General features: G+C 35.9%; 1 protein-coding gene across 8 annotated transcripts in view; it reads right to left on the bottom strand.

The window, feature by feature from the left end:
• The window catches only part of Dmd (dystrophin), a 2,349,574-nt gene that overhangs the window by 1,497,139 nt on the left and 828,689 nt on the right, over positions 1-23,746 (bottom strand). For all 8 annotated transcript variants that reach the window (XM_087599109.1, NM_001370876.1, XM_087599108.1 and 5 more), the window contains 1 exon segment: positions 9,762-9,881. In XM_087599109.1, coding sequence (XP_087455235.1) covers positions 9,762-9,881 — 120 coding nt within the window.

The raw sequence follows: 23,746 nt of genomic DNA, 5'->3' as shown, positions 1-23,746 counted from the left end.
TACTCAAAGGATAAAAAGGCTGAGAAAGAAATTACAGAAATGACACCCATCACATTAGCCACAAATAGTATAAAATACCTTGGTGTGACTCTAACCAAGCAAGTGAAAGATCTCTATGACAAGAACTTCAAGTCTCTGAAGAAAGAAATTGAAGATCTCAAAAGATGGAAAGATCTCCCATGCTCATAGATTGGCAGGATTAATATAGTTAAAATGGCCATCTTGCCAAAAGCAATCTACAGGTTCAAGGCAATCCCCAACAAAAGTCTAATTCAGTTCTTCACAGAATTAGAGAGAGCAATTTGTAGATTCATTTGGAAAAGTAAACAACTCTGGATAGCAAAATCTACTCTCAACAATCAAAGAACTTCTGGGGGAATCACCATCCCTGATATCAAGCTGTATCACAGATTAACTGTGATAAAAACTGTATGGTATTGGTACAGAGACAGGTGTGTAGATCAATGGAATAGAATTGAAGACCCAGAAATGAACCTACACACTTTTGGTCACTTGATCTTTGACAAAAGATTTAAAATTATCCAATGGATAAAATACATTATTTTCAACAACTGGTGCTACTTGAACTGGAGGTCAGCATATAGAAGATTGCATATTGAACCATTCTTATCTCCTTGTACAAAGCTCAAGTCCAAGAGGATCAAAGACCTCCACATAAAACCAGACACACTGAAACTAATAGAAGAGTAAGTGGGGAAGAGCCTCAAACACAAAGGCAGAGGAGAAAACTTCCTGAACAGAACACAAATGGCTTATGCTCTAAGTTCAAGAATTGACAAATGGGACCTCATAAAATTGTATTGCCTCTTTAAGACAAAGGACACTGTCAATAGGACAAAACAGCAACCAACATATTGGGAAATGTCTTTACCAATCCTACATTAGAGAGCTAATATCTAATATATACAAGGAGCTCAAGAAGATATACTCCAGAGACTCAAATAAACTTGTAAAAAATGGGGTACAGAGCTAAACAAAGAATCTCAGCTGAGGGATATCAAATGGCTGAGAAGCACCTAGCGAAATGTTCAACATCCTTAGTCATCAGGGAAATGAAAATCAAAAGAACCCTGAGATACCACCTCACACCAGTCAGAATGGCCAAGAAAAAGCTCAGGTGAAAATAGATGCTGGCGATGATGTAGAGAAATAAGAACATTCCTCCATTGGTGGTATTTCATGCTAGTACAACCACTCTGGAAATCAGAAAATTGGACATAGTAATACCTAAGTACCCAACTATACCTTTCCTGGGCATATACCCAAAAGATACTGCAACATATAACAAGGACACATACTCCACTACTTTAATAGCAGACTTATTTATTATAGCCAGAAGCATACAGAAAATGTGGTATATTTACACAATGGGGTACTACTCAACTATTAAAAACAATGACTACATAAAATTCTTAGGCAAATGGATGTAACTAGAAAATATCATCCTGAGTGAAGGAACCCAGGCACAAAAGAACACAAATGGTATGCACTCACTGATAAGTGGATATTAGCCCAAACATATGAAGCCCAAGAATAAGGAAGATCCAAATGTGGATGCTTCTTAGAAGGGAAAACAAAGTACTCACTGGAAAAAATACAGGAACAAAGAGTGGAGCAGAGACTCAAGAAAGGGTCATCCAGACCACCCCAATTGGGGATCTGTCCCATATGCATCCACCAAACCCAGTCACTATTGCTGATGCCAAGAAGTGCTTGCTGACAGGAGCTAGATATGGGTGTCTCTTGAAAGACTCTGCCAGAGCCCTACTGATACAGATGCAAATGGTAACATATACAGATGAGCTACTAACTATTGGACTGAACAATGGATTCCAATGGAGGAGTTAGAGAAAAGACTGAAGGGCTGAAGGTATTTTCAACACCATAGGAAGAACAACAATATCAGCCAACCATATACGATCAGAGCTCCCAGGGACTAAACCACCTGTAAAGAGTACACATGGAGAGACCCATGATTCAAGCCATATTATGTGACATAGGATGGCATTGTCCAGCATCAATGGAAGATAAAGCCATTGATCCTGTGAAGGCTTCTTTCCCCAATATAGTGCAATGCCAGGGCAGTGAAGTTGGAGTGGGTAGGTTGGAATGGGAGCATCCTCACAGAAGTATGGGAAAGAGGGGGAAGGGGATAACATTTGAAATCTAAATACATAAATTACCCAAGAAAAATAAAATTATTTTAAAAGGTAAGGCCACTTCATTCTTCTTACTGTTTGCATGGTGTTATTTAATGTTGTTTGGCAGATTAATGAACTCTGTAGTCTAGAGCTCCCTCAGGTCTAATCAACAGGGATACCAGAAAGTAAGGAACATTCCACCATTCAAATTTCTTTGCAGCATTCATCACATTCCCAGTGATTATTTGGCAGGCAGACATTTTGTTGCACCTTACAGTTCAGAATTTTTTCAGTAGGCAGCCTCCCTGAATTACAGACAAATTATATCAGAGATTAATATGACCAGTGTAATTATAAACCCTGATTACCGTCTTAGAAATCTTTCTCTTTCTTCTTTTCTATATAACCATCTTCCAGTAATTTGTGGTGAACCTGAAGGCCTAAATAAGCAAATGCTTAATGTCAGTGTTTTTCAAACTTCCTAATGCTGATACACTTTAATACAGTTCCTTATGTTCTGGTAAACCTCAACCATAAGTTTAGTTTTTTGCTCATTCATAAGTGTAATTTTGCTACTGTTATGAAATTTAATGTAAATACAATATCTTATATGTTGAATATCCGACATGTAAGCCCAGTGAAAGGGATGTTTGATTGATAAAGGGGTCAGGAGTCTTAAGTTGAGAACTGATTATTTATAACAGTCTGCCTTCTCCACCTCAGGAAATTTATGACAAAAACCTACTAAACTCAGTAACTATAAAGAATAACATTAGAAAGTATAAAGGTGAACAACCCTAATTTTAAATTATAAATAGCATAAATTCTTGACCAAGTTCTGTGCTTGCCCAAATCAGTCACACCTGTTGAGAGACTCAAACTTGGCCCAAACTGTTTCAGTTGTGTTCTCCTAGGAAAAAGCAAGCAACAATATCTGCTCTAGTAGTTTCTAATCCATTGTACAGTTGAAGTCAGTTAGGGCAGCATAAATGAAATTACTCTGAATGCTGTGATCATTTATTGAGATTGCAATGACTGATAGAGATTTACAGCTCTGCTGACAGAAAAATCTGCCTTTTACCAAATGTGAAAATTCTGAAATGCTACAAAATCATAACAGAAAGCACATAAAACATGTCATATGGGACATTAAGTTTACACTTTATTGTATTTTATTTGGAGTTCTTTCATAAGGTATAAACTTTGCAAAAAAAACCCTGAAATACTTTTTACCTTATTTTAAATAAGACTGTGCTCTAATATATATTGTAATTGAAAGTGAATTATGGAAATGATACTATTGTCATTGAAGCAGTCTACATTCTATTTGAAATCAGTCATTTGTTATCTTTTAAGATCTCAAATTCATGATTTTTCTACCTAGTTTCTCAATACAAAAATTATAGACATTTACCACTACATATGGCAAAATCACAAATTTTAATATTTGTACAAAATAAATTGCATTAAATGAGAATGAGAGAATGGAGGATTGATGGGAATGAGCAAATTTAAAGCTCATGTTATTCATGTGGTGAATAAGAGGGTAAAAAGGCCAAGGACTATCAAATCAATTGCATTTGCCACAGCAGTTAGAGATTTCTTCCTTTACATTGCATTTCACTTTTATATATTGCTAACTAACAAACTATTATGACATAAACTCTGGACATTATATGGCTATGTTAATATTTTGTTAGCTTGATTGCTAAAAATGTATAATATATGAATTGATAAATGTGTAAATTGTTAAAACATATGAGTTAAGCATAAATAAAACTCTTGAAAATGAAAATATAATAGGAAATGAAATTAAATAGGAATTTTATGCCCATATTAATCCTTTCATTTGGCACATGTGCGTTCCAACTACAAGGCATTATCAGTTACTTAAATAAAGTTAGTATATTTCAGGGGAAAAAATGTCACTCTCTCTGTTAAAGCTACTATTGTTGTGATGAAACTTGACCAAAGCAACTTGAGAGAAAAACAATTTAGCTTAATCTTCCACATGACTGTTCATCATTGAAGGAATACAAGCAAAGAATAAAAACAGGACATGAACCTAGAGGCAGAAATTGATGCAGAGGCTATAAAGGAACGCCCCTTACTAGCTAGCATCTAGTGGCTTGTGCATCCTGCTTTCCTATAGAATCCAGAACCAGTTCTCTACCTATCAGTAGACTCTCACATCAGTCACTAATAAAGAAAGTGTCCTATAGACTCTCCTATAGCCAGATATTATGAAGGAAGTTTCTTAATTGTGGTTTCTTCCTCTTGGATGACTTTAGCTTGTGTCAAGTAGACATAAAATTGCTCAGCACAATCAATTTATGGATTTAATGAGAAAATGTTAATCATATACTAGTAAATAAAATATGTTACCATATAATAAAGATTTATGTGCCCCAGCCACATTCTTCATAAATCAGGCTATTTTTTGTAACTGAGAAATGTGTCTATCATATTAATAGAATAAAAGCCAAAAGTACTAGTATCAGTTCAGTTGACCCCCTAAACAATTGGTTAGTAGAACAACTCAGAACCAAAGGTCACAGGAACTTAGCAACAAACCTACAGATTAGGTGCCTTATGTGTGACTCTTAAAAGGCTTACCAACTATTCATTAACAGGAGTAAAATTGATAGCATGAGTAATGAGCTGCAGGAGATAAATAAAATGGTCATCAATCACAAAGAACCTTATATATCTACTACACTGATTCTATAAATTGCTGAGATTAACAAGTAAACTTTTTACAATCACTTAATGCAAATCTCTCAAAGATATCTTAACTGTATTCATCTAAATCAGAAAAAGCAAAACAAAATGAAATATTTTAAGCATCCTACTTACAGCAAAAAAAACTAAACCCTCAGATAATATCTTAAAAAGCTCAAGACTTTCTTGCTTGAATATTTATAAGAATTTTGAAGAAAAATAATAAAATGCTAAATACACATGAAAGATATTACATTTCTATGAACTGAAAGATATATATAATAAAAATATTAATATTTTAAAAGTCACCTACAACTTCAGTACAATTCTGTGTGAACTACAGCATAATGTTAAGGTGGGCTTTTATAAACTGATTTTAAAATTAATGTTAAAATTCAATAGGCCCAAATAGTATTTATGTAGGAAAATATCAAGTACAAATTTCTTTTATTGATCAACTTGTTAATGAGAAAAGAATTGGTGCTCCTCTCAGATTCCTAAAACTGTATTTGGTGAACTTCCTTTCCTTAGAATGATGACCTTAGAAAACATATAATTGTAGGTTAATCATCAACCTCTATGGGCTATCCATCTTCTCTAACTCAGATATATCTATAAGACTAACTTAAGAGCCATGACCAACTCTCCAAATTTCAATCCCATATATAAACATAATATAAAGGCATACATATCTTTACATAATGATATTTTAAATGTATGTTTATAACAGTGTCATGTGCAATATTTTTAATTAATTGGAATCAAACCCCATTTTTGTGTGTCAATCACAATATTTAAATATATTTATATAAATTAATATTCATTAATGAAACCCAATTACTACTGTTATAAAACATAAATTTATATCATTAAAATGTGTAAAAATATGCAGATATGAAGAAGTATTTACTATGAAACTATTTATCTTAACTGCACAAAATAACAAAAATAACCAGTAGTATTTTTGGCCAAGTAGATGTTACATTTGAGGAGGTGGGAAGTATATAAACTTAATGAAGTTTTATAGAAAATTAAGGATTGCTGAAAACATTCTGATTATAAAAACATAGATATATTACCTTTGTGAAATCTTTCAAGCTCTAGGTATATGTGTACTTTTCTGAGGACACCAAAAACGGGAAGGGGAGTTAATCTCATGATCTAAATATTGTTTCCTGAAGACAAAATTCCATGGTCTCTTTAGAATATAGTTAAGATGGGACAGGTATCAACTAAATTACTATTGTTGCAATATATTTGGTTACATTTCTCCTGTGATTTTATATGGTGAGTATGCTTATTCTATTTCGGTTCAGTTAATAAAATGAACATGGCCATTAATAGCTCAAGTGAAAATTCATAAACTCAAGATTGAAGTGAGCTTTAAAAAGCTAAAAACTTTTTTCCAAATATATTCAGCATATGACTATTAAGATACATTTCCACAAGTTAAATATCCATGAAATCATTTGAACTCTAACATGTATTTTCTTCTTATAAAACTTCTTATTCATATGTTCAATTTTCATGAGAATTATTTGGACTGCATTAGGAATTCATAAAAGATTAACTGAAAACTGTTGTTAGGTAGCAAGGCTATCCAAAATATGTTTTAACACTTCAGTAAGGTATCATGTTGTATTAAAATTTAAAAACATTAAATTTTATCTGTAGTTTCTCATGTATACCAAACCACACCTCAAATGCCCGAAACAGCCATATGTAGACAGTGTCTTTCCTTTCAGGAAGTACTGGTCTAGTAGAGAAAAGTATGCATAAATTTTAATACTTTTAATTGTGTGTGTGTGTGTGTGTTGTATTGTGCACAATCTAGCGATTTTCTATCTATACATTAGATATAGATATTACATGTGCTTTAATGATTGAAATTAAGAAAATGTACAGCTGTAATAAATGGGTTTCCTTATTCTCTTAGTTGCTTGGTGATTCAAAACTGTGAAAACTACAAAATTTTCTTAAGGTCAAACAGCAATTTTATTCCATGAAATTGGAAGAGTATGTCCAGATGAAGGTGTTATATTCATCTGGTTACCAACTTTAGCTCTCTGGTGTTCAAGCTACATGATCTTAAATTTAGCTTCATTTTGTTTTGGATTTTTCATATTTTAAAAGATACTTATATTCACTACAAAGTGTATAAAACACTTGCAAAATATTAAGCACCCAAAACTTCATAATAACAATTACTCTATACGGAAAATTACATTTCTGTACTTCTGGTATCTTGATTTAAGCAATCGCTTAGATTTCAATGTGCTTCTTATTTAAAATCTGACATCCACTTCAGACCTTCTGCTAAGGTAGGGCAAAGGAACCTGGCAAAAGAGGACTTTAAATATTATTCTGCAACATAGTAGCCAGCAGTTACTTAATAGAAAGGCAATCACAGGTAACTAGGTATCCATTTTGTTTCTGCAAATTAGACACATGTAACACACTCACATTTATTTGGTAGTTATTTCCCTACTAATGAATTAAAAATAAAAAAAACAAAATAATAAAGGCAAGTTACTTTCTTTTTCTCATTATATACATGTATGCTTGTGTATGTGTCTGTGTCAGTGTATGTACACAAAAACACTTCTACATAGGACATAAAGGGTTTCATTTTCTCTTTTACTTAGTAACTTTCAGATAGTTCTCCACTCTAAATGGCACTCCCACATTAGCCTTGAAGCCAGCAAACTCTATTGATTCTCTTGTCTCAGTTACCTTGAATATGGTGGCTGGGGTTATGTAGGCATTCATTATGTGGATGCTAGGATCAAACCTCCCATATACATAACTGAGCAACAATCTGTTTTGAATTCTGTTTCTTCTCTCCTGCCTTAGAAAATAGCTTTCTACATGAACACTTTAAACCTTAGCCTCAGTACTTCCAATTTGCCAATTTGCCTAATATGGAGTGTATCCTAGTCATCTATTGGTTCTGTATCTCAAGCTGCTTCTGTCTCAAAAGTATTCCCCTAAATGATTATATCACAAGTGTATTTGTGCTAGGTCAACTGAAGCCAATGTGTTGGAAACTGAAGCTAGTGTCTGGAAATAGTTTTTGTCTTAGAAAATGTTATGTTGTATTTTTAAAAAGAGCCACCACGTAGAAATAATTCTGCTTCATAGCCCTTTAAAACCTTTTCTGAAAAGGTATGGGAAAGGTTGAATATTGGGGTTTTGCCTCATAACATTTAGTCATTTTCACATAATAAGAGTAGAATTCTATCCTATTTAGTAGTTTAAGTGTCAGCACTATACAGGTGTACATGACAAAATTTACTCTGTATCTCATGATATAGTACTGTTCACTATAACATAAGCATTTTCAGATCTCAGGAATTTTAATGGGATATGAGTATTTAACAAAAGTTGTACTACATAGAGATGCTTTCCTATAAAAGTATTCAGTCTGTTAGAATGCTTTTTACTCTGTTGTCACTTAATAACAGAAAACGAGATAACGTTGTGGACTGGCACTCTAAAGCAGTAACCCAAGGACATGTCATTTCACTGGAATGAAAAAAAAAAGATTCATACAACAGAAAACAAAAAAGATAAGGCTTTAAGGAACTGTGTTATAGGTTAGTTTTGATATACTGTTAAGAACTACTTTAGGCTGATAAAGCCATTTGAACTTGTAATGAAGGGTTCTTTTGAGATATTAGATTTGTGTACTCTGTCGCAAAGGAAAGACAGGACTTTCTTGGGTGTAATCAACTTTATCGGCATCAGACTAGGAAGATAACTAAGTCAGTAGAATACTCCACCCACTCCTAACTAAGAGGGCCAGGGTTTGATGCCCAAGCACCCATGTAATATGGAAGGAGTTGTGATGTGTACATGATATCCAAGCACCTATGAATAGAAGATGGGGACAAAAGCATCGCTGGGGTCAGATGGTCAGCCATTATGGCAAAATTGATAAGTTTCACGTTGATAGAGACCATATCTCAAAAACCAATGTCTAGAGTGGTTGAGGAAGATACCCACCTTATACCTCTGGCTTCCACATGTAAATATGTAAACTTGTAGATAATTGGACATGTACATATAAAACAAAACTTTGAAATACACACATTATCATTTTTGTTTGTTTGTTTTAGTATTAATATATACTTATTTTTATTTTACATTTATGCATATGTCCCTGAGTGTATTTCTGTGTACCCTGTGTATGAAGGAGACTCCTGAATTAAGAAGAGACATCAGAGCCCTCTTATCTAGCTGCTATTCAAAGATGTTGGGCAGCTAAGGCTGGCCTGGAATTCCTGAATCTCATGTCTCTAACACCAAAGTGCTAGAATTGCAGGCATTTGCAAAAGGCATTTTATATATTTTCAAAAGCACAAATAATTTCAACTGGGTTGGAATGTGGTTTGATGGCTGAATATCTACTCTAGTCAACTTCTATGATTTATACATCCAATGTATGCATGAGAACAACAATAAAAGCTTAAAGAAATGAATACAGCGAAAGTACAAATACTCCTTTTTATATCATTTAACAGAATTTAATACATTTTAAGTTAATTTTTGCTCACACTCAGACTATGGGTTTAGGGAATACCTAAATAGTATTATTTAGTCAGATTTCTAATGCATGTAATCATTATAAAAATAATTAGATCTGAATTTGTGTATTTCTTCAAAGGCAGGGATGAAAGAGAAAGCAAACAGAGTAAGTTAATGAAAATGAGAATGCACAGTGGAGGATGATTTAACTTTTTATGCATAAATACACTACATTTTACTATCTGAATTAAATTGCATTCTAAATGTTCTAATTACGTTTTCCTATTAGAAATTAAATGTTGTAAAGTATGTATGCAGTTGCTTAAAAAATAAAATAAAATAAAATCTGACCTTAAGTTGTTCTTCCAAAGCAGCTGTTGCATGATCACCGCTTGATTCATCAACCACTACAACCATATGAGTGAGCGAGTTGACCCTGACCTGTTCCTGTTCTAGATCTTCTTGAAGCACCTGAAAGAAAATAATCCAAAAGGAAACACTAAGAACATCTCTCCTCAAGTGTGTGTGTGAGCTATATCTCCCACATATGAGGTAATGCAATAGCTCATTAAACTAGCCTAATTTCCAAGCAATCTTCCCTTAGTTTACTCAGTAATTTTTTTCTGTTTCATTTGAACTGAAAAATACAATGGCAGGTCATACACTGTGAAGGGTACATTTAGAGTGTATTTCTTTTCACACACTACCTTTTCAAGGACTTTATTTTAATTATCTCTATCTCTAGCATTGTCAGTATTTTCTCCCTTACTAAAATTCTCCATCACAATAGAAAGAAAGTAATCATTCTTGACCCAACAGCCTGAGTGTTCAATTTAATGTTTTTTCATTGGAAAATAATTTTTACAATGATTCTCTGTTCTTAGTTAGCCTAACCTTCACTGCCCACTATCACATGAAAGCATTTTTGCAAAGGTTGTCAAATTCATTATTTATTTTTCACAACATCTCATTTGATATTTCCTTAACTGTTCTCTAGATCTAATTTTTGCTTACTAATGTCTATCAGTTTCTTAATGCAAGTTTTAAAAAATAAAGTTTTACAAACACTTGCCAAAACATCCTCACCTGGATCTGCAGTCACCCCCAAACCTCAAAAAATATGCTATTAGTAGAATTTTCTTGAATAGGTCTTTAAATATTCTAGATAACCACTTTGCTTCTCGAAATCTTTTGTTATATAACACAAAAATGGACAGATGTTTTGGAGACATTGTTTTAAATTTCTGGAATTCCTACTGTCAATACATACAAAATAATAAAACGGGTCCTATCAATACATTTCTTAGTTATTAAAATGTTACAGAATTTAGTAGGAGGGATGAATCACAGCTTTAAATGCATGAAAACTTTATTCCTAGAACTTTCAATTTTCAATCCTCACTTGGAAATTACTATAAAATCATTCATTTTTTAATTTTCTCTAGATTTCTTGCTCCATTTTCATGTGAAGGAAAGAGCCTATTTTGTGTGTGGCTTCTATATTGCCAAACATGCCTCTGACATTCTAGAGCTTGTCCTGCTTAATAAAACGTTTTCTGACATGAGGAAAAAAATGGAGTCATTAACATTCAAAGTTGTCCTTGAATGTGGTGTTGAATAATAATAACTTTCATTGAGTTACATAAGCTAAGAATTTTCAGTTTGTCAGCCATAAATATTTAGAACAATTAAGGAAATTATTAGTTGGTCAGAATGTCATTATCATTACCTGGCTTTTATAACTTCAGAAAATTATGTTTTGTATATGACCACAAAAAAGTAATTTATATATATATACATACATATATATATATATATATATGTATGTATATATAGATATTGATATAGATATATTTAGTAGTAAAGCATACTAAGAAATAATGCCAGACTGAACACCATTTTACACATAAATTACTTAATTGCTTTAATGGAATATTAAAAATATATGTGAAAATCATTGTCTTATTTATGAAACTATTACTTCCACAAAACAAATTTTTATAAAGTACTTGTGATAAAAATAGTTTTGATATTTCTTGATTTAAACTAATTTCTTACTATGTATTTGTTCTCGTTAGATATATGCTTTTACAATTTTGATCAATGATGTATTTCTTACTTTGAAAAATATTAATATAAGGTATTAATGAAATTAATAGTGATTTGATAACTTTCAAATGAACAGAGTGTTCCCACTTTGATTTGAATGACAAGAGGAATTTAATGAAACATGGGAATGACTCTCCATATTGTCTGACAGAGCATAGAACACTGGATGTTGCCCTAGACATATGATTTAATATTATATCTCATAACTTTTCTTATCTTCTATGACTTTTTAATATATAATTTCTCTGGCTCAAACTGATAATGTTAATGAAATTTTTAGCAATAAACTTTATAGTTGCAAATGAGAAACTCCTGTAAACTTCCTTGTTCTGAGCTTTTGACACCCCAAATCATTAAGCATTATTATCCTAGTATAGATGCTTTCTCATATTATCAATAAAAAGACTATAAAATATACAGTGTCTGGGGGGTACTTTTGAAAAATATTTTTTATGTGTCTGTATAAGCAGCAAAGTGTTACAACACAAATTGTAGGATGATCATTCTAAGTACGAGTGAATGAGGTCTCTGAAAAAATCTGGGTGAAATGGACAATTTTCTAGACAAATACCAGGAACCAAAGTTAAGTCAGGATCAGATAACCATCTAAACAATTACATAACTCATAAAGAAATAGAAACAGTTATTACAAGTCTCCCAACCAAAAAGAGCCCAGGACCAGATGGGTTTAGTGCAGAATTCTATCAGACCTTCATAGACGACTTCATGCCAATACTATCCAAACTATTCCACAAAATAGAAAGAAAAGGAGCACTGATCATTGGAGTAAAGCAATATGTTTGCCTGGCTTCCTCTTTGGTGTTTTGTATTTTCAAAAACACTCATTTTGATAAAATATTTTAATTAAAATATTAGTTAAACATTGACTTTTTGGATTTGAATCTCTCATAGATCTATACAGTAGAGGTTTGCTGTTATTTTGCTCATTGAACATAAAATGTGACCCAAGATATTTCCAAATACAGACATGACCCCAGAGTAGCATATTGGTTATTCAAAGCCTGTATCTTTACGTCACAATGATGTTTTATTTCATTATAAATGTGTTTCTCATTAAAAATGTATAATTCACATGTCTAAGTACTAGATACCTTATAATCCATTTGTTGATATTGTACATATTAAATTGATTTTTTGTCACATTGGCCAGATTAAAAAAAATCTGACATGCTCCTAATTAAATTTCTATACCATTATTAGATACAAATTTCAGTGATATTTGTTCTCTAATGTCAAATAGCAATTCTCTTTTCTTAGGATAGGAGAAAAGGGCAACATTGAAATACATTAAAAACCCTTAGATCTGAAAAACTACATGTTTCTTATACCTCTGTAGTTAATTGTCTTTCTTCTAAATAATGCTTTAATTAAAGGACTTCAGCAAATTTTGACCTCTTAGTACTGGATCCTAATTTTAACATGTGAACATGATTTTTCTCTACTACTTTTAAATGTCACCAGTGGGGCAAAGTTTCTTGGTCTCACCAGGTCAAACAGTTTTGGAACAACCATTACAAAAAGTAACATCAGTATTTGGTCTAGACACATCCTACCTTACTAATTCTGTTTGAGTATGAAACAGTGATTAAGTAATGAAAAGAATGGAGCATATAAGCGGAGAGACATTTTGGATTTGCATTTAGATATACAGAGCAACCCGTACAGAAAGGTAAATGTAATATAAACTAAAACAAAGTGGGTACCTTGCTTCTTCAAGAATTCTACACTGATTCATTTGGTCATAGCACAGACTGGGTATCTGGACTCACAAGCCTAGCAGGATCTCCTTGAAAAGTACTATATTGGTCTTCAATTTTTTACATAAGCTGAATATTTAGAGGGAATGTGTTTTTGTTTCTGTTAAGCTTTGGAGATGACAAGTGGGACTTGGCATTTAAAAGACATCTTCTTTTAGAAGACTTCTAAAAGACAACTTCAACAAGCAAATTTCAAAAACCACAGAAGCAGTGGTTTTTAAGATCTGAAACTGAGTTCTATTATTAAGAAAAACAATACTGATAACAGAATTGTTATATCTGTATATGATTTAGATTGTCAAAAATATGATATAGTAGGTAGAACATTAACTTAAAAGTGAGAATGCATTTATGATAATGCAATTTAACAACTGTCCTAGGTTTGATCACTATATCCCTTGCTAAACTAAGCTTCACACTTCTAATTAGTGAGAAAAGATATTTAGCCATTAGGGTAGATCTTATCATGGACATAGGTATAATTGATTAGCATTTTGTCTAACATATTATATGAACTGTATAAATACTAACAGTCACTTGCATCTGATCCCCCATAATTAGACATATCCAGGAGAAAGCAGTAAAATAATTTCACAAGAACCCAGTATTTACCTAATTCCTGCACTCAGCCTTATCCAATGCAATGTACCACTCATTATACCATAAACATACTTCTAGAAATGCATGAAATGACAGTGAAGGTTAGGGTCTAAAAGTATATAATTGATTTAAAATCCTTAAAAATTTTAAAAATATTTTCTTTTATGATTTACATGTATATTTGCATTAGTTTCAGTGTGGGACTGTTTTTGTGTGTGTGCTTATATATGCAGTGGTGTGAGTATAGTTTCATGTGTGTGTGTGTGTGTGTGTGTGTGTGTGTGTGTGTGTGTGTGTGTGTCAGGAACATACACAGAGAGACCAAAAGGGGAATGGATCCCATGTAGTCAGAGTTTCAGGCATTTTTGAGTCAGTTGACTTGAGTGCTGAGATATGAATTCTAGTTTTTGTGATAGGTAAGAGCTCATTTCTGCTTATCCATAACCCAAACCCCTAAAATAACCATTTCCTTTGCACGTTATTTATACAAGATTAACAAAAGTAACTCAAAGACTCAGAACTGGTGAAAGAATAGTGCTGCATAAGTATCTATAAGTGCTCAGCTGTGGATGAATCATCTCCTTCTATCATCCATCATCCAAGGCACAGGGAAAAACTTGCCAGGAGGTGGGAGTACAGAAAGAATGTAAGAGCCAGCAGATGGGGAAGAGAGCTATGAAATACTGACATGGCATATATATATATATATATATATATATATATATATATATATATATATAATTTACAGCAACTCATAGCTACTATGTTTACTTGCACAAGTACTAAAAAAGCTAATCAAAATTTCTTCATGACTAGGGGAGGCACCCTTGAAGTTTGACTCTTAGTGTAGAAACTACTGGTAATTTATGGCTGATGAAGGTGGTAGAGTCAATTTTATTTGAGCATTTAGCTACTAGTAGGTCGAATGTGTTCCAATGGATGGCTCAAACTACATGGGAATGTTGTGTGGGTAGGATTACTTGTACTAAAGTGACTATTGGTAAGAAAGACAGGGAAAAAAGACGTGAAGTTTGGAAGCAGACATAATGGGGACACTAGGTAGAGTTGGAAGTAGGCAGTGATTGATGGATATTATCAGAGTGCATCATATGAATGTATGAAATTTTGATAAATGAATAGAAGTATTATTTAAAGTAAATGCAGTTTGAAGTTAACAGATCTAATGATTTAGTTTATTGCTGAAAAATTACCATAGCAATAGACATGTTATAAATTAAAAATCATAATCACTAAATGGCAGCCCGTAATTTCCTTGCTATTTGTTCTTCTCCATAATCAATGAATTTATGCATCCAGATATACTAAATATAGCATTAGCATCAAACTCACTTAAATCAATCTACTTCTTATCCCCTTTTCAGATAGTAATGCAACTTTCACTATGAGCTTTTTCCTCTTGTTGCTTTCCTCATCTGTTTAGCTCTAATTTATAGAAAGGGATACTGCATGGATATAAACTGAACATTGCTTCAGATATTTTCATTCTCAGTATTCTTGGAACAGCTGCTATCAGCATACTTTTCCACCAAGGTTCACTTTAAGTTTACAGGCTTCTATCTCCTCAATCTCTTTCTCTTCCTTCTTCAAATCCACAAAACTGTTAGAGCGCTGCCTTGTGTCTTGTCTGCTTCTCTGCATAGTATCTAAACTATAGGTTCACAGACATAGTCACAATTTAATAAAACTCCAGAAGAGAGGAAATGCTTTTTTTTTAATTTGAAAGCAGAAGGTAGATTAAAAGCAGGAGTCTTTGTGAATGTGTCACCCTGAAACATCTGAAGCATGGACAGGGAGATCTCGAGTTCATTGATTCAAATGTAGCCTGCAAAATACTGCAACATAAAAAGAAAATTGAATCTAACAAGTTTCTGGTAATGTTACTTTGTGTAAACCCTTAATAAAGATTTGCTTATGTGTGAAAATCTCCCTAGCACAAGTTTAGTATTGGAGTTAAATGAGCTAATAATCAAAATCAGCCATCACAGTGTTTAGGGTGCTAGGATGTGATAATGACATGCATTTTTATTATCTATTATGTACATATAATTATACTAATAAAATGAATACAATTGAAATAGCCTCAGTAAGTATAACTTATTCCTTATACCGTTTTAAATCATATTTCATATCTTTTAATTATGAGATATTCTCACTCTGTTGACATTATAGAACACCCCAATAAAATATGATCCAATTATTTTGTAATCCTTTCTAGAAAGAAGCCATGGCTTCAGTAATTAGGAGAGCAGAAGCTGGAATATATAAGAATGCAAATATCATTATTATCATTAACATCATCAAGAATATCATCTACAATACAGCTTGTCTTTGAAATCTACTACTTAAAATCATGACAAAAAGTAACTTGCCTTTAAACTAGATTTAAAAAGTTAGAAGAGTATTACAACCATACTATTACATTGAATGCATGAAAGTGTCAGTTCTTTTTCTTTAAATTAAATTTGGTGTATATATGTTAAGATAACTTTACTTTGAAAAATATCTATGTAAATGTCAATGTAAGTACTTAAGTAAAGAAGTCATACTATGATTAAGACAAAGGAAAAAAAACTTAACACAAGAAACAAGATACAGATCTATGTAAGTTACTTTATAGAAATGTTCCTGGATCATCTTTGTGAGTTGCTTTTTGCAGCTACCTGCATTTTTATTGCCCATTTCAGTTGTCAAATTCTTTTGCCCTGGTCAGACAGGTAGCAATGATGAGGATGGCTAATGTAATGATATAGTGAGAATTATGAAAACATGGGTTCTGATAAAAATTTCTAAAGCAATAATTTCTTTTTTTTTCTTTTTCTTTTTCTTTTTTTTTTTTTTTCGGAGCTGGGGACTGAACCCAGGGCCTTGTGATTGCTAGGCAAGCGCTCTACCCCAACGCCAATAATTTCTTAAGTACTCTGCCAGACATTGCAGAAACGAAGATGAACTTTTGTTCTCTGATTATAATATGGTAGTTTTGTTCTGAGTATACTTTTATCTTCACTTACATAGGCATCAAAATTTCATTAACTACTTATGGGGCAAAGGATAGAAATTCAAGTGGAACTTTAAAGCAGTACGTATGTTTAATTTTTATCATCCTTAGGTTGGGAGAGAGTCTGCAAAGCACAAAAAGCACTATTCTCAAGGCTTATCTTTCTCACTCATCCCAAATACTGCATGTCTTTTCTTTCTTTCTTTTTTTTTTGTCCATTTTATGAAATTGGGTATTTCTTATTTATATTTCAATTGTTATTACATTTCCAGGTTTCCATGCCAAGATCCCCCTAACCCCTTGCCCTCCCCTTCTATATAGGTGTTCCCTTCCCCATCATCCCCCCATTACAACCCTCCCCCCACCAATCTTGTTTACTGGGGGTTCAGTCTTGGCAGGAACTAGGGTTTCCACTTCCACTGGTGCCCTTACGAGGCTATTCGTTACTACCTATGCAGTTGGAACACAGGGTCAGTCCATGTATAGTCTTTGGGTAGTGGCTTAGTCCCTGGATGTAGGGAGCAGCGCAGTAAAACAAAGATGGCGCCAACATCCAGCCCCATCTGGATGTAAACAACTTATCGCGCATGCGCAGGCTTGTCCCCTTGCCAGGGTGGCCAGAGGATAATGAGGTGATCTGGTGCCCTCCTGTGGTGAACAATAGTACTGCACATGCGCAGGTGTGCACCTGGCGTCAATCTGGCCAGGGTGGTACCATGCTAATGGGGTGGTCCATGCTCCGCCAATCCCTGGAGGACAAGTAGCAGGGGTGATAGTGGGGTGATTCATGCTCCGCCAATCCCTGAAAGACAATTAGCATAGCCCCAGCCTGTTGTGTATATAAGGCGAGCGCTTTTGCCACTCGAGGTCCCCGTATCAGCAATGAGGTGGTCCTGCAATAAAGGCTGTTGAGAAGAATCCGATGGTGTTGCGTCTTCCTTGTGGGCTGAGGTGGGTGCTACAACTGGTGGTCCTATGGGGAGCAAGGACATCCTCGTGGATTCAGAACTCTTCAGTTCCAGGACAGTGACATCGGAAAGTTCCCGGGTAAGGGACAATAACGTTCTCTGGAGGTAAGCAGAGATGATGAAAGCCTTGGTTTAGAGGCTAAAAAGTCTGTGGTCTACAGCAATGTTGTTTCCAATTGATCCTTTGTGGGTAGGACTTGTAATTTTGTTTCTTTTCTTCTTTGTGTGGTGGATTTGCTTTCTTTTGAATTGCCACCATCCCGGACAGGAGTGCATTTGCTGGGAATAGCCAACAAGTGTCAGGCTACAAAATAGTGTGTAAACAAACACGCCAGCCCACCCTGCTTGTAAAACCACTCGTAAATAAAAGTTCCCCAGGTAACAAGGGATGATACAAATCTGCGGTAGTAAGCAGCGATAAGGCCTCCGGGTATGGAGCAAGTGTAGTGAGTAGGAAATTTAATTTTATGGACCCGCTCTAGTGGTGGTGTGTTGGTTGATAGCCAACGTTATTTTTTTTGAAACATAGTGTTTTATCTGTGTTCGTGCTTGCGGCCCACGCAGTAGGGGGAAGCGAAACTAGCAGCGGAGCCGCTGTAGCGAGCATGGGGACTTCTCAGTCTCACCCAATTTTTCTGGCTCTTCAAGAGCTGTTTGAAAGAAAAAGGCTTAGGATGAAAAGAAGCACTATAGAGAGATTTCTTAGTGAATGCGATGCCATTGCACCTTGGTTCGCTGTCTCTGGGAATCTCACGGTGGGCAGCTGGGATAAGCTGGGGAAGGATTTAGATTTTGCTTGGGAGCAAGGAACCTTGAAGGCGGGGGTTCGGCCAGTATGGCGCTTAGTGCGTAGCTGCCTAGAAGATCAGAAATGCTGTCAGCAGGCTATAGAAAAGGGACAGGCTGTGTTAGAAATGCTACAGGAGGAACGATCTGAAAAGGCTGAGAGTGAGGCGGGTGAAAACAAGGAAAACAAGAACAAGAAAGGAATTTATCCATCCCTCAAAGAACAGGGTCAGGAAAAAAATTCCAGTTGCTGCCTTTAGTGGACAGACCTTCAACACTTGCTCACAGAAGGAGAGCGTTCATTAAGAGAAGTTCTTTAAGGGAGCCTACCTTATCTGCTGGCCTTATTCCATGAGAGGAGTTGATCTCCAACATTAAGTTACCTTTCCCGTTGATCATCATTGACATGGAGAGTTACTTTGATCCTATCCCCTCAACACCCAGTTCCTGCCTCTATGGTCAAAATGCCCCGGGTTTGGGGACAGGGGAGCCCCTAAAGTAATTTCAGAAAGAGTCTACAGGAGACTGCGAGGAATTTGTTTTGCCAGACAGAACAGGCTTTACTGTAGGATGATAAGAGGAGAAAATCTTGGCACTGGCTCTTCAGCTTACTCCAACTGGAGGCTGTGGCCAAGGTCAAGATTAATGTTTTCTTTTCCATGGGACTTTAGCCCACTGAGACAGTTTGATAAAGGGCTGCTACTGAGGTCCTGAAAGTCCCAGGGGAACTGGTTACAATTCTTTTGTCAGCCACTTGGCATCTAACACCCAGGTCTACCGCCAGGCTCCAAGGGTGGGTCTCCGAGGGGCTGGAAAATGCCCCACCAATCTGGCTAAGGTTATTTTGTTTTCCGCTAAAGATTGTGGCACCCTTGGAGCAGGCTATGTGAAAGTGGTTAAGGTGCTTGAAAACAATCAATTGTTCATAGCACCTGAAAAGGTTCAAATGGGCCAAATGGGGGAATATCTAGGAACTAAAATCACTCCTCATAGTATTTCCCCTCAGAAAATTGAATTACGAAAAGATCATTTAAAAACATTAAATGACTTTCAGAAATTACTAGGAAGCATAAATTGGATTCGATCCTATATTAAAATGCCCAATATAGATTTGCAACCACTCTATGAGATCCTGAAAGGGGATTCTCAGCTTACTTCACCCTGTGCTTTAACCAAGGAAGCACGATTGTCCTTGAGGAAAGTAGAAAAAAGACTGGAAAAGGCAATGCTAAGAAGGTACAAGAGAAAGGAAGATCTCCTTTTGTGTATACTGAGAACCTTTCGTCAGCCTACAGAAGTGCTATGGCAACAAGGACCGCTTCTTTGGATTTATCCCCATATTTCTCCTAATAAGACCCTTGAATATTACCCTTCTGCCGTTGCACAGCTTGCTCTGTTAGGCATTAAATCTTGCATTCAGCATTTTGGTATTTTACCCAAGAAAATTATTACACCATATAATACAGCTCAGATGGAAACATTGTGTGCCTTGATAGATGACTGAGCCATATTACGCTGTAGTTTTGAAGGAGAGTTTGACAATCATTATCCTAAGGATCCATTGCTACAATTTTTTTCTGAACATCCAGTGATTCTTTCCTAAGGTCACTGCCACTGAGCCTTTGTCTGGAGCGTTAGATATTTATACAGATAGCTCCAAAAGAGGTGTAGGTGCCTATATGGTTGATTCTCAAGAACCAGTCTTAATTCATTACAGTCCAGGCACCCCCCAAATTACAGAATGTAAAACTGTATTGGAAGTTTTTAAAAGATTTCATGATTCTTTTAATTTAATTTCTGACTCTGCTTATATAGTTAATGCTGTTTGCTCACTTGAAATTGCAGGGCCAATTCAGTCGAATAGTACCGTATGTCAAATTCTTTTAGAATTAAAAAAATTGATTTGGACCAGAAAAAATAAATTTTTCATACAACATATTCGAGCCCATACTAATTTGCCTGGTCCCATGACCAGTAATAACACCCTGGTGGATGCTAGTACTCATAGGGAGTTTATTTTTCATGCTGCTCCGGTTGATCTCGCTAGAGAATTTCATCAAAAGTTTCATGTTCCTGCCTTTACTCTTCAATAAAAAATTAAAATCTCTAGAGCTACAGCCTGTGATGTGGTGTTACGTTGCCAGAATTGTGTTCAATTTCACCACCCTCCTCAGGTGGGGATTAACCCTCGTGGTCTGATCCCACTAAAACTTTGCAGATGGATGTCACACACATATCTCAATTTGGAAATTTAAAATGTTTCTGTTGATACCTGTTCCGGTATTATACATGCCACTCTGATGACTGGTGAAAAGGCTCGAAATGCCATTAGTCATTGCTTAGAGGCATGGGCAGCCTGAAGAAAGCCTGATAGTCTCAAGACAGACAACGGGCCTGCCTACACTGCAAAGTCCTTTCAGGCATTTTGCCAGACAATGCAGGTCGGTCATACTACAGGATTACCATACAATCCCCAGGGTCAAGGAAATGTGGAAAGAGCATATCGCACTTTAAAAGAGCTTATACAAAAACAAAAAGAGGGAATTGCCAGTGGCTGAACACCAAAAGAACAACTTTCTTTAGCTCTTTTTACTCTAAATTTCTTAATTTTGGATGCACATGGCCGCTGTGCCGCAGATCGCCATGCTACGACTACACCTATGACTAATGCAGAAGTAAAGTGGAAGGATGTCTTAACTGATGAATGATGTGGCCCAGATCCTGTGATTTCGAGATCTAGGGGAGCTGTTTGTGTTTTTCCGAAGAATCAAGAAAATCCAATTTGGGTACCTGAGCGCTTGACTGGAAAATTGCCTTCTGCTCTTCCTGAAGATGAGACTACGAACCCTATTATTACTACTGGGAATGATAATACAGGTTGATTCGCTCACCCTGTGGGCTATTGCCAGATCCTGGCCAGTACCCATGCCAGTTTGTAGCAATTCTACTGTTTTGCCAACCTTTTTCTCCACCTCCTGTTTGCGTGATGTTCCCTGTATAGTGCCAAATGGAGAAATGCCCCAACGGTATGCCGCCACTAACTTTTCTCTGTCACATACCTCATGTTTTACTGTTAAGAACTCTTCCCTGCCCTGTGTTTGGTTGCGTAGAGTCACATTAGCTAATTGGTTGGATCCTACTAGTGACCGTGCAATGAGCACCAGGATCATCCTGGCTGCTTTGAGTCAAATTACACAGGGGGTCTCTTCACCCAGCGGAAACACTTCAGTCAATAGTTCTGCTGATTCGAACATTACAACACTGACTATGATGCATAATTGTAGCGTTTCATCACACCCGGGGCAAGGTAACTATATACAAGATAACTGTACCCATCATAGGGTCTTACCCGCTTGCCCCCCGTATCAAGATTTCCCACCTGATTTTACCCCATGTCAGAGTCCATTTCATAGAGCAAAACAAATCTTGCCAGGATTCGAGTTTTCTCCACCTCTTAGCAAAACACAATTTAATTGGAAACAGAATAAGTCTGGCATGGAAAATCTCTGGCCTTGGTTTCAATGGGTGCTGTCCAATGACCAAGGGGCATATACATCCCTGACCCCCTTTGCTAGGTTGATGGGTGAGAACTTCACACTGTATAATGTTTCAGCAACCAGAAAAAAATGATACCAGGTTGATCAATATTCAATATAATAACCTCTTGGCAAATGATACTGCCACTAGTACTTCAGTATGTGTTAGATCACCCATTTTCTTTCTGATAAATACTAATGTAAGCAATGATGTTTTAAATAGTAATAGCTCTGATGTAGTCTGCTATTTAGCTGAATGCTGGGATGGCACCAACGACACCACGGTGATGGTTAAGAATCCCTCCTTTGTGCCAATCCCAGTGGAGGCAAACCCAGATTGCTTTCCTATTCTTAATTTGCTAAGAGCCAGAAGAGATTTTGGAATTATGGCAGCTATAATTTCAGCTAATGTGGTGTCTGTTGCCTCAGCTACTACAGCCACAATAACCATGACTAAACAAGTACAGACGGCTGAGACTGTCAATCAGATTGTAGAAAGAACTGCAGTGGTGCTAGAGATACTAGAAGAATTTAATACCCATTTGGCATCTGACCTTCTATTGGCTAATCATGGAAGATTTAATTCAAGAACAAATTGAAGCACTGTATCATATGACGCAGCTGTCCTGCGTTTCCTCCCTTAGCGGTTTATGCATTACTCCTTTGTGAGCTAACTTTTCTCAGCATTCTTAACAGAGCAAAGAAATCTTGAATTATCTGAATGGAAACTGGTCCATGAAAGCAGAGCAACTATCAAGACAATTGCTGATGCAGATTGCTGTCCTCAACAGCACTAGGTTGGACCCCATCACAGTTGAAGATGTTACCTCATGGATCACCAACGCTTTCTCCTTTTTTAAGGAGTGGGCTGGCATGTTTGCCAGGGGAGCTATTGTCCTCCTGGGATACGGAGTATGTCTCTGGCTTATTGGCCATTTAAAAAGACAACATGCCAGACACAAAGCTGTTGTTTACCAGGCTATGATCGCCATTGAAAATGGTGCTTCTGCCAACATATTGCTGGCCTCTTTGAAAGATTAAGAGTTCGCCCTAGATCATTTTTGTCACTGTCATGTGGAGTCATTGTATCCAGAGACGGGCAACTTTCCTCGATCTCGGACCAACCTAAGACACGGGGCCCGGTGGCAGTACGGTAACCCAACGGCGGGTAAGGCCATGTCATCATCAGGAAAGACCTAAGACAGGAGCAATGACAAGATTGATGTGACACTCAGATCTAGACCAGTCATTTTATTAAAGAAAAAAGGGGCAGATGTAGGGAGCAGCCCGGTAAAACAAAGATGGTGCTGAAATCCAGCCCCGTCTGGATTTAAACAACTTATTGCACATGCACACGCTTGTCCCCTTACCAGGGTGGCCATAGGATAATGAGGTGGTCTGGCGCCCTCCTGTGGTGAACAACAGTACTGAGCATGCGTGGGTTTGCACCTGGCATCAATCTGGCCAGGGCGGTACTATGCTAATGGGGTGGTTCATGCTCTGCCAATCCTTGGAGGACAAATATCAGGGTTGATAGTGGGGT

Source organism: Rattus norvegicus, chromosome X, assembly GCF_021556685.1.
Source record: "Rattus norvegicus strain SHRSP/BbbUtx chromosome X, alternate assembly SHRSP_T2T, whole genome shotgun sequence".
In the NCBI taxonomy this organism is placed as follows: Eukaryota; Metazoa; Chordata; class Mammalia; order Rodentia; family Muridae; genus Rattus; species Rattus norvegicus.
The sequence above is the reverse complement of the archived record's forward strand: the minus strand, read 5'-3'. Positions and strand labels throughout refer to the sequence as shown.